At 38.2% G+C, this 12,238-nt stretch overlaps 1 protein-coding gene across 4 annotated transcripts in view; it reads left to right on the forward strand.

Moving 5' to 3' along the window:
- The window catches only part of SLC10A7 (solute carrier family 10 member 7), a 167,355-nt gene that overhangs the window by 119,388 nt on the left and 35,729 nt on the right, over positions 1–12,238 (forward strand). For 3 of the 4 annotated variants that reach the window (XM_029076823.2, XM_001511226.5, XM_029076822.1), the window contains one exon: positions 7,486–7,569. In XM_029076823.2, coding sequence (XP_028932656.1) covers positions 7,486–7,569 — 84 coding nt within the window. Of the gene's footprint in view, positions 1–7,485; positions 7,570–9,552; positions 9,712–12,238 lie in introns of those variants that run through there. The other variant, XM_016227925.3, reaches the window with a different exon arrangement.

The raw sequence follows: 12,238 nt of genomic DNA on the forward strand, positions 1-12,238 counted from the left end.
CTCCATGAAGTCAAGAATGCTGTTTATTAATTTTCCTCCTATTTCCCTGCCTAGTAGAGTTTTCTGCATATCACAGTGCAGTGCATTCACTAAAAGAAATAACTATGAGTGGGTTTTGATCACAAAAGGACATTTAATTTTGTAAGTTTGACTCCTGATTGTGCCTATGAATTGGAAAAATTCCTTCCTTCTTGGAAATGTACAAATTTCTTCACCCCAGCACCCAAAACTGTCATTATAACTCCAGAAGCTCAGTCAGTGATATTAATGAATGCTATTTTGTGCAGAGCATTGTGCAGTAATAATATGATTGGGAGAGTGTTTTAGAGTTGGTAAACATGAACCTACCCTCAAGGAGCTTACAGTTTAACAGGGGAGATAGATTGCAGGTAGGATGAGATGGAGGGGAGGGAGATGGCCAGTACCCAAGTGCTTAGATGCTGGGTTTTTTATCACCTAGAAATGGTCTAAAAGACATTTTTATTTTCCCATGTTAATTGTTGGAAATATTGAAGACCAGAGAAGGGAAACACTTCTTTTTTTAGATTTTATTGCAGTTGGAATGTAAATCCTCCCCCGATTAGACTGTGAGCCTGTCATCGGGCAGGGATTGTCTCTATCTGTTGCCAAATTGTACATTCCAAGCGCTTAATACAGTGCTCTGCACATCGTAAGCGCTGAATTAATACTACTGAATGAATGAATGAAATGCTTTGATGGTAGGGACCAGATTGGTTCTCTGAAGAGTACCCCTATCTCCAAGACCAGTGTTATGTGACTTTTGATTTATTCATTCATTCAATCTTATTGAGTGACTCATTGAGGGTGATGATGATCTGCTCTTGGGTAAAGTAGAAATAGAGACCAGTATCCCTTGCCCAGGCCACTCCACTCAATGTCCTCAAAGTTCTTCTTATTCATAATATTTTGTGGGAATTAATACAAAAAAGTGAGCTATTTCTTCATTTAACAATACTAATAGACAGTTGTGATAGGAATTACCTCGAGGGCCTGCTATTGACTCCTATGGGGGTATAGAATCATTCAGTCATATTTACTAAGTGCATACTCTGTGCAGATCACCATACTAACATTGAAATTCATCTAAATTGATGACTGTCTAACCCATTTTTAAAACTTCTGATAAGGAGTTTTCCCCAACTTCTCTAGATAAACTAACCTGGTGTTTACTATGGCTAGCTCCCGTAATGATTCTTTGGATTTAAGACAGCACTTTTCCTCATAAGAGCTCACCTCAGAGAGCACTCATATATATTATCTTTTTTTACTTCCAAAATCCATTAAAGTAGTTAGGCACAGGTGTTATTATCCAAATGGAAAAGCTAAAGCATAGATAGGTTATATCAGTGTGACTGAGCATCAAAAAAGGATTTCAGGATATTTAATCACAATCTCCTTTGGTGTATTTTGAACTCACTACTTAGCTGGCTTTTCTTAGAGGCCAAGGTAAGCCCTGAAAAAAACTATTAAATGAAGCTCTGTTATCCTTTATCCCTTCTTCCTTCTTTAATCCTACATATTAAATGCAGTTTGTTTTGAGGCTCGAAAAATGACTTTCCATCTCTTAAACTGAGACCCAGCACTTCTTTTGGAACTGAAATAAGTACAGAATGTTAACAAGAATGTTACATTCTTTGTTCTAAAAGTGTTGTCTTTTGAATTATGAATGTAACTTAAATGATGGTAGCACGAAATCCATATTCCACTGGAATTATTCGATATTGGTGTAAAAAAGATTTGAACTGTTCTAAGAGCCTGGCAAATACTGGTATGTATTTTTGCCCTTTTGAGTGCTGCATTTACAATCACCCACCCATGTCTTTCCCCAGAATTTCCAATTTTTTTCCCAGCTTGTTGATCCAATTTCCAGGCTGTGTCTTGTACCTTCTGAACATCTCACAAGCGCTTAGGACAGTGCTTTTCACACATTAAGCGCTCAATAAATACAAATGAATAAATGAAGCTCACAACCCATTAACCTTTAGCTCTGTAGGGGGTGGCAGTGTTTTACCCCCTCATTGCCTGTGGTAGGACCAGTGAAGATGAAGAGAATTAAATGCACTCAGTCTTGCTAATTCTTGTATTGTACTCCCCTGAGTGCTTACTAGGCACTCTGCACATAGTATGCACTCAGTAAATACCACTGATGAATTGATTTGTAGAATTTCACCCTGGTCTTCTAATGGTGCTTGCAATTTTTTGATCAGTCAAGTCAGTGAAAGTTGCATTGTCTGACATTTTCCCCATCAGTAGCAAAGTTTAGCCAGAATGAATGATTGATTTAGTCTTGTTCAAGTTATTTATTCTATGCTGCCTTGCTTGAGAAGGCAACAAGAAATTTAGAATCAAGTCTTCCAACTCAAAGCTGAAGGCATCTTTGAAAGTCCTTGATACAGTCCTGCATGTGTTTCTGAGTGATGATGATAATGATTTTGATGATGATGACTGCCCCAGAAATACACACAAATAAGATTCTCAGGAGGATGTCAGCTACTTTGCAATATCAACATGACTCTTTGACCTTAAGAAAACTGATGTTATGAACCATCTTGCACAAAGGAAAGTCTCCTTTATAATGATATCATCTACATTGTACCAGATATATCCCTGGCTTCCTCCAATATCCAACAATATATGACTAGACCAAGTAGAATAAGAAACCAAAAACTTTATCAGTATCAAGGAGACTAGCACCTTTTTATGTTACTGATAGTGTGCTAACAATAGGCATCAAACTGAACTGTCTGTCTCTAAGCCAAATTGTGCATCTGCAAGCAGGGAAGACTGAACAGACAGCAGTGGAGCAAAATCTCACAAACTGAAACAGCAGTGGAGACAACAATGGCAGGCAAACTAGCCTGCAGCAGTCAAGCAGAGTGAGCAATGGGAAGGGTAGAGACATGGCTTAAAGGAGGGAAAATAGCCAACAGGTTGGGCAGCAATTACAGCTCCTTTTTTTTATTTGTTTGTTTAAGGAGCAGTGCAAGAAAGTGATTTTTTTTCCAATGTTTTGAAACTAAATCCAGGATTCTGTAGTTTTCATAAGAATTCATATGACTAATGATATATGTGATGTGTTAATCAGAGTGTTGTCCTAAGAAGTGATGTTATAAACAGTGGGTGGCTAGTGCACATCACACCTGTTTTTGAAGTTTGTTCACTTAGAACTTTTGTGCTTTCCAAATGGGAGGCTGCAGAAGGTATTTAAGCCCTACTAGTTTACAGAAGTAAAATATAAAATTCCACTTTCTCCAGCAAGCTTTCCCTGATGAATTTCCCTGTACACTGAGCCATATCATCCCTTCAGACAACTCCAGGCCCATTTTTTTCCATGGTATTTGCCTGTTTACTATGTACCAAACACTGTACTAAGCACTAGGCTAGACACAAGAAAATCAGGTTGGACACAGTCCCTGTCCCACTTGAGGCTCACAGTCTAATTGGGAAGGAGTAGGCTATAATCCCCATTTTACAAATGCGGCACAGAGGCACAGAGAAGTTGTGACCTGTCCAAGTTTACACAGCAGATAAGTGCACCTGTTTACACCCTCCTTAGCACTCATGTATAGAGCCAATTAATTTATTATTAACCTCGCTAGCTTGTTTTTATGTTTGTCTTATGTTAGAGTTTAAGCTCCTTGTGGGCAAGTAATGTATCACGTCATTATTCTGTACTTCCTAATCATTCGATCAGTCAGTACTTCCTCAGTGCCTAGTATAAATGCTCTGCACCAAGTGGGTGCTCAATAAATACTGCTGCTATCACTTCTGTGTATCAGCCTCCTTCTCAAAGCTGTGTTCAGGCCCAAGGCAGGGAAAAACAGGTTGGAAGTGTAATTAATGAAGTGCGAGGAGCCAGCCTAGGGAAAGCAGATTATGTCTGAGAGAGATGGTGAGAAAGCGAGCCCTAAGGACAACTCCCTCAGAAATGGACTCAGCGCAGAAGGAAACCTCAGTGTTGGAATCTAATTTGGCATTAATTGGCATAAGTTGTTTTCTTTTGAATCAACTGTGGCCAGTTTAAGTAGCTTCCTGGACATCCTTAGGGAGGCAGCTGAGTCAGTGAAGACTTGCCTGGCAACCAGAAGAAAAGACTGAGCATCTGGCCAAAGGCACATTTGAGATTATGCCTGGAAAAGTACAAGGCTCGCTCATTTTTCATGCAGAGTCAATCTTAACTAAAGAGCAAGTAGATACTCCATCTGTGGCCTTTAAATCTTTACATTTTAAAGGTATCTTTCATTGTTTTGTTTTGTAAGCTCTGCTTTGTGTTGAAAATCACTGGTGGTTTTCTCAAATTGTACATCTATTCTGATCAGGGATGGAACTGGGGTAGGATGAGTGAGTTGGGATTGAAGTGCTTTGGTGAAATTGTGGAGAGAAATGTGCCTGACTCTGTCCATTCTAGGCTTATGTGGGACTGGATCTCTCCACAGGCCCCATGAGCCTGGAGCCTGTGCATTGAATTGAACTAGCACAGTGCCAAACCCATTCGGGTTCAGTGGTTTGGCAACTGTTTTCCCTGACACCACCTCTTCCATTGCAGTCTTCCTCTTCCTCTTCCACTGAAGGCAGTTGGCAGTATTTTGAAAGTGTTCAAGCCGGTAGTCGTAGGGGTTGTGTGAAGCTATGGTTTCACTTGTTAAATCAGGAAATATTCTACAGTCCTTGGGCGAAAGGAGGATACTACTGATGGAGAGATTCAAATCAGGTATGTAAAGTGACCGAAAAGAACAACCAGAAATCCCTATAATGTGTGCATATGAAGATTGTCACTTCCTGATGTTGTTTGCTACCTTCAAATCCAGGCTGTTTTTTTGACACTGCCTCATGGTGTGGTCGTTTCTGCTAAACGTGTTTCCGTTGTACTCTTTGAAAAGAAGGTTATGGCAAAACTAGAGGGCATAGTTCCGTAAGGCAGTTGTGAATTGATTGTGATTTGATTACAAGGAAATGCTGTTTCTAGCAGATGACAGGATCATATGGCCTCTGTGTTTTCAGTCCTTCATTAGTGTTACAAAGGGAGCCCTTTGCAACTGTACAGAATTCAGATGTTGCTAGAAATTGATTTTAAGCAGTGGAAATGAGTTCCCTCTAGACTGTAAGTTCATTGTGGGTTGGAAATATGTCTACCAAGTCTGTTCTGTACTCTCCCAAGTGCTTAGTACAGTGCTCTGCACACAGAAAGCACTCAATAAATACAATTGATTGATTGATTCCTTGTAGATGTACTAATGACCACAGTTAAGTGTCAGGAAATTGCCAGAAAAAACAAAGAACAGTAGTTCATTTTAAGTTTTAGTTTTACAAAACTTGAAAAGTTTAAAACAGGCTTTTTTATTATACAAGCCTTCTTGAATTTCACTAGGTGTGATAGAAGCCGTGAGCTATACCCAATTCTGCCGTAATGCATTTTGGCTACAATGTATTTAGGAAAATTCTGACAAGAATATTAGCCCTTTGGTGCTTGGCATGCTACATTATTAGAAGAAACTGAGAGTGCACATTCATCTAGCGTTGGATTGAATATGTTCTATGAGTGAGTTTTCCTTGATATGAGGCTTGGGAGTAACATAAGCTTCATGTTAAAATTTCCCCTTTTTTCCATTATCATCAAATCATCTTCCTCCAACTTCTTATTTCTCATTGAAACATATCAACACAGTGTTGTTTCTGGATGTCAGGGCTTTAAAGGAATAGTAATAGTAATAATTATGGTATTTAAGTGATTAGTGTGCCACGCACTCCTCTGTGCTGAGGGTAGATAAAAGGTAATTAGGTTGTCCCACGTGGGGCTCACAGTCTTAATCCCCATTGTACAGATGAGGTAACTGAGGCACAGAGAAGATAAGTGACTTGCTTAAGGTCACACAGCAGACAAATGCGGAGCTGGGATTAGAACCCACCTCCTCTGACTCCCAAGTCTGTGCTCTTGCCACTAAGCCGCGCTGCTTCTCAGTTTGCAGCAGTTAGTATGCAGTAGGTCGAACCCAGATGGTCTTCTTGAGAAGTAGTGTGGTCTAATAGAAAGAGCTTGGGACTGGGAGTCAGAGGACTTGGGTTCTAATCCCTGCTCCGCCACTTACATGCTGTGTGGCCTTGGGCAAGTAACTTAACTTTTCTATGCTTCAGTTCCCTCATCTGCAAAAATGGGGACTCAATACCTGTTCTCCCTCCTACTTAGACTGTGAGCCAATATGGGACTCAGTTATCTTGTATCTACACCAGTGTGTGCCATACAGTACATGCTTAACAAGTAACACAATTATTATTTCTGCTCAAAGAGAAATATGCTAATCCTAATCCTACCATCTCCTAGTGGTCCACAGATAAACTCCATTATTTGAGGTTTTGTTTCATTGTGGCTTTAAATTTGTCAGAGGGAAAATAAATATGGGAAGAGCAAACAAGTATGCAGTCATGAGTGACACTGGATTAGAAGAACAGAGGAGATGAGGGTGTATTAAGTTATTGGATATTTCTTTTGCTGTCTAATGTTTTAGTTGTGAGAACTGAGACCCAGGACCTTCTCTGATTTGCACAAGAGGGAAAAGCTGGAAAAAACCTGATGACTATTGAAGCCTAAGAAAAAGATTCAGAATCTGAGATGTCTTCTGCCTTCTTATTCCCTCATCTCCTTCCCATATTTCCCCAACTACGCTCCCCCCACCCCCAATCCCCTTGCTGCCCATCAGGATCTTAAGACATTATCTGCTTTCAGAGAAGGGAGAAACTTGAAGTAAAATTACACACATTGTGAAGAAAGAAAGATCCCCAACAGTGACATGGAAAAAGAGGCATCCTTTTTTTTAAGTTTCATAAGTAGTGTAAATTTAGTATGAAGGTAAGATAACTGTCAGAAATTGGATATCACAAACAGACAATATGAACTTAAACTAAAGTAGCATATATTAAGAACATAATGGAAGATTGTTCTCATTGAATAAGCCATTGCAAGTTTTACCAAAAGGGAAAATAAAAAATCATTCTGCAGTAATACAGATGAATGTCTTAGTGGTTTCACAACTGTATTTAGTTACATATGATAAATATTTAAAATTGAAAATCAAGAAGTCATATCTAAATATTGCATGAAGAAAAGTCCCATTACAGAAAAATATGTATTTTTATCAGCATGGCTATTGAAATAGCATTTCTAAAGTTTAACATTTTAAATTAAAAGTTTGAATGCTCTATATTCACTGCTAGAATAATTATCAAATGTATCAATTTTTGCAAAGAACACTCCATTTATAATGACTTAAAAATGGAGCAATTTTTAATTTATAAAAATGAAAGCACTTCATTTTCTCCAACTACATAGCTAGCTAGTATGTGTATATGCGTGTGAATTTGTGCTGTAATGCATTATTTTACTAACAGGGTTTTGTTTGGGTTAAACTCAAGTTATAAGACCATTATAAATAGCCATTAACCGGATATTTTTCTTCTCTTATTTTCCAGCTTGGATCATCTTCTTCTGTGCCTTTTTCATCTATATTTTCTCAGCTTTTTATGACTGTGGTCGTTCCTCTCATTATTGGGCAGGTAAAGTCAGATCTTTCTCATTTATGCATGAAATGATGTTAGAATTCTTCTATGTAATGGAATGAATGAAGTGAATGGAAGAGCTGGAAGGGCAGAGTGAAGTTTGGGGTGAGTGCTATTGCGAATGAGTGCCAAATTCATCACAAAATTATAGTAAACATTTGTATTTCATTTTTATATATCACATTAGTTCAATCTAAGTGATGTAATAATAATAATAATAATGGTATTGGTTAAGTGTTTACTATGTGCCAGTCACTGTATTAAACCCTGGGGTGGATATAAGCAAATCGGGTTGGACACAGACCCCGTCCCATGTGGGCATCACATTCTCAATCCCCATTTACAGATGAGGTAACTAAGGCACAGAGAAATGAAGTGACTTGCCCAAGGTCACTCAAGTGGCAGAGCCAGAATTAGAACCCATGACCTTCTGACTCCCAGGTCCATGCTCTATCCACTACGCCATGCTGCTTCCCATATATATTAGGCTTGCAGATTGTCACACATTTCGAGCCTTTTTGGAAGAATATTGATTTTTGTTGTTGGATTTCATGGTAGTATGAGGAAATGGAAGGAAGCTGATATATTGTGCACATATTAGGAAGACTGATCTGTCAACATTTGCAAAGTAAGATTAAGAAAACAAAATTCATGTGAAAAATTTAAAGAATCATCACAAATTAGACTACCACCCTCTATTATGCTGGGCTTCTTAATGAACTTTGAAGAAAAGTCAGGTTATTGGCCTCACACCTTGACCAATGAATGCCCCAAAGTCGGTTTTTCTGATATTACATTATATTCTATCCAGGCAAATGCACAATGTCAAGTGAAAACTCAGTTTTAGAACAACTAAACATATAGGAAATCACCTCAGAGAAGTAGGTTCATAAGGTTGGGTTTATATATTCCTCATAGTTGAGATCCATCATCTCACTATTACTATTTTGCTTAAGTGTGAGTATACATCAATGAAAAGTTTGGGGAAAATAATAGAAAAATCATGAAATCACTAGCAAAAATGAGCCTTGGAAATACTTCCTTTTTCACCCTCACTCGTGTAAGGCAGCAGCAGAAGTCTTTGTTTAACTCCCTATGCAATGATTACTGGTTCGTTTTAAAATTCGAAGGAAATTTGTTTTCATCTGTTTTGTTTATAATTTCGCAAAGTGGAATCTGATTCCACACTTTTGGGAAATTCTCCAAAAGTTAGTGAGTTGTACATGCAAGTTCCTTAAAGGAAGAAACTGTACCATTGTTGATCCTCGATAAGTAAAATATACCTTGGATTTTAGACACTGAAAAGGAACTATTATTAGAGCAATTATGAAAAAGAAATTATCTAAATAGCTTTCAATAATACAAAAGAAATGATGAAGAAGAGGAAGTCAGGTCAGTCTTTTGTTGAGGGTGATTTTAAGCTGAGACATTCTTGATCACATTCCGAATGTTAGGTAGTAGTTCGCCACTGTATATTTGGCTTATGTCATGAACGAAGTTAGTCTAACATCATGTTGATTTTGTCGGTCTTAAAAAAAAGTCAGTTATGGATGGTAATCTGTAGTTACAATTTCTGTAACTCCTTTATGTGGACTGGGGAAGAGCTCAGAGACCTACAGTATGAATAAACTCATTTTGAAGCATGTGAAAGTTGGTGTTTGTTGAAGTGTCTAAGTTTTTGTATAGTTTTGTCAGCATAGAGCAGGATTATAAAAAGATGACATGAATATTGGATATCACTAATAATGAGCTACATTCAAGTGTCAAGAGACTTTTCCCTTGCATGGAGTAGGTTAAAAAGATTTTTTTGTGTGTGTGGAAAGATCAGTCTCTAAAGCAGTTTCTGCTCTTCCTTTAGTTTTGAAAAGTTTGCCCAGAGATGCCTGTTTCTTTGTTTTGAGGATTTTAATTCTTTTCAGAATTGACAGATAACAAAAAACTATGAAAGCCACTGCAATATTTCCTTTTCCTTTCTTACAGCCTTCTCTTCTTTCAACACCTAAGTGCTTATGACAGCTTTTTTATTTTATGTTTTATGTTTAAGTGTGATTTATGATTAAATGTTAATGAAATAGAATTTTCACTACACTTTCATTATATTCTACTAGTTTGAACATTTTTCAAAGCAGTACACCAAAATCCCACTGTTTTCTATGAATAAATAATAAAAAAAAGTATGTCTGAACATTTTCATTTATGCATTCTGGGGTCTCCCCATTGGTGAATTGTCTGTCACCTAAAAGCAGGCACTTCACATTGAACAGTCTTTAAAGCTAAAGACCTATTGTTGGGATTCTAGAATTTTTTGATACCTATAGAATTACATAGCTATGTATAGGCTGTACTTCATTAGGAGCCTGGTCATTTCATATTTTTTCCTTTTATCTGACTCAGCTTTGTTCCTTCCATCAATCAATCAATTGTATTTATTTTCTTAATAGTATTTTAAGCGCTATGTGTCAGGCGCTGTACTAAGCACTGGAGTAGAAACAAGTTCATCAAGTTGGACCCAATCCATATCCCACATGGGGCTCACAGTCTTAATCTCCATTTTACAGATGAGGTAACTGAGGCACAGAGAAGTTAAGTGATTTGCCAAAGGTCACACAGTAGACAGGTGACGGAGCTGAGATTAGAACCCAGGTCCTTCTGACTCCCAGTGCCATGTTTTATCTACTGCTTCTCATTAACTGAGCACTTACTGTTTGCAGAACACTGTACTAAGTGTTTGGGAGAGTACAACAGAATTACCGTCACAAGTCAATGACAAACCATTCTCTTCTAAGTTGTGGGTGCTGATCTATCTCTTTCCAGATCTCTGTCTTTGGATTTTCCCAGTGCAGTCTCAGTATTCCATGGGCTGAGAGGATACGTGCTTGGGTTAATGTTGTAGCAGTTTAGATGGAGAGGAAAGGGTGGATTTCAGCGATACTATGAAGGTTAGCGCCAGAGGATTTGGTGACAGATTGAATTCAGAATTTTATACTATGTTTGCTCTCCTTTCTCCATTTTCATTATTCAGGGCCACAAAGATCATCTATTTCAGCCTTATATTTCTTCCTATTCTTTTCACCCTCCCCCTCTCCCCCATTTATGCTGCCACCTTTAACTTATTTATAAACCTTTCTCTTTTCTTTATGAAATTTGTTAAACGCTTACTATGTATCAGGCACTGTTCTAAGCGCTGGGGTAGATACAAGCTAATCAGGTTGGATTCAGTCCTTGTCCCTCATGGGGCTCACAGGCTTAGTCCCCATTTTACAGATGAGGTAACTGTGGCAACAGAGAAGTTAAGTGATTTGCCCAAGGACACACAGCAGATAAGTGGTGGAGCTGGGATTAGAATCCATGCCCTTCTCACTCCCAGGCTTTTTCTCTGTGAACTAAGTCACACTGCTTCTCCTTTCCAAATCACATTCCAAATTTCTCTCAGGAGAAGTACATATTCCTTATCATTTTTTCCTTCTACAATACAGTACACTCAAAAATAAGATGGCAAGGGGAATATCCCAGTGGACAAATCCAGGACTAGATCGATCATGTACTGACGGACATGAAAAAAAATCTCCAGTATCTCATCAATAGCCAGAAGCTTTTGCCCTGGTTCAAGCTACTAGAAGGTAGGACATCAAAGTTGAAAATGATCACTGTCCAACAAAAGTGTATGAAAAGGACATGAAAGCAAATACAAATATCCCAATTTAGTGAAGAAGTGTTGGCAGAGGAATTACACATACTGAGTTTCAAATGTTTCTCTTCCAGGGGACTGGGCAGTGATGTGTTACTTTTACAAAACATCAGTAAATAAGGCAGAAGTGAAAACAGAACTGAGAAATGAAAAAAGATGGTAGGAAAAACTCAAATGAAAAAAGGAAAAAAAGAATGAAGATGCTAGTCAATAAGAAAGAAATATCAGTTAACTGGTTCAGTGGAATAGAGTCATGCTGGCAAAAGAACATATGTCTCCTGTCTTGACCGTTAGTGCCTGAACAATGCTCCAGCTGTATGGCAAGGAGCTAGAAAAAGAACACTTCTGTATTTCCATGAACAAAGTGTGCAGGAGAGTCTCTCTCAAATACACTCACATTTGTGGGTACAGTCTCACCAACGTTGGCAGTGACATCTGTGAACCAAAGGACAACACTAATACTGGAATATGGTATTCAGTAAGTGAAGAATATTGGCTAACTGGGGTGAAAGGGAAAATGGGGAGTTGCCTTCTGCTAGGGGAATGAGTTTTACGTTTTATTCAGAAAAAAAAGATTCTATTGTGCACCCTGTTAAAAGTGACCTGTGAGGAAAATGACAAGGGAGAAAAGGAAAGAAATCTTAGATAAAAAGTGAAAAATACAAGCAGTGGGTTGATACTTCATAGCACGGATCATCTTAGGAGCGCCGAGTTTATTGTTAAGCATCATTATTCCCATTCATCAAAGGGTGGGCTATGTGCAATGTTAAATGTTGGAAGCAACTCACTGGTGCCACAGAAAATGGAACTGAAGCTTCTCTACTCCAGGATGTTTCTATTAATCTATAGGCCATGGACCCTTCCTGATAATTAAGAAATGAAGAAAAACTCAAGTGCCAGAGGTGAAACAATAAGATAAAGGCTTTATAAAAAGAAGTTGTCATATTTTCTGTCTCCTTAGGGAGAGAGGTGGAAAAT

This window comes from Ornithorhynchus anatinus, chromosome 12, assembly GCF_004115215.2.
Source record: "Ornithorhynchus anatinus isolate Pmale09 chromosome 12, mOrnAna1.pri.v4, whole genome shotgun sequence".
Classification (NCBI taxonomy): Eukaryota; Metazoa; Chordata; class Mammalia; order Monotremata; family Ornithorhynchidae; genus Ornithorhynchus; species Ornithorhynchus anatinus.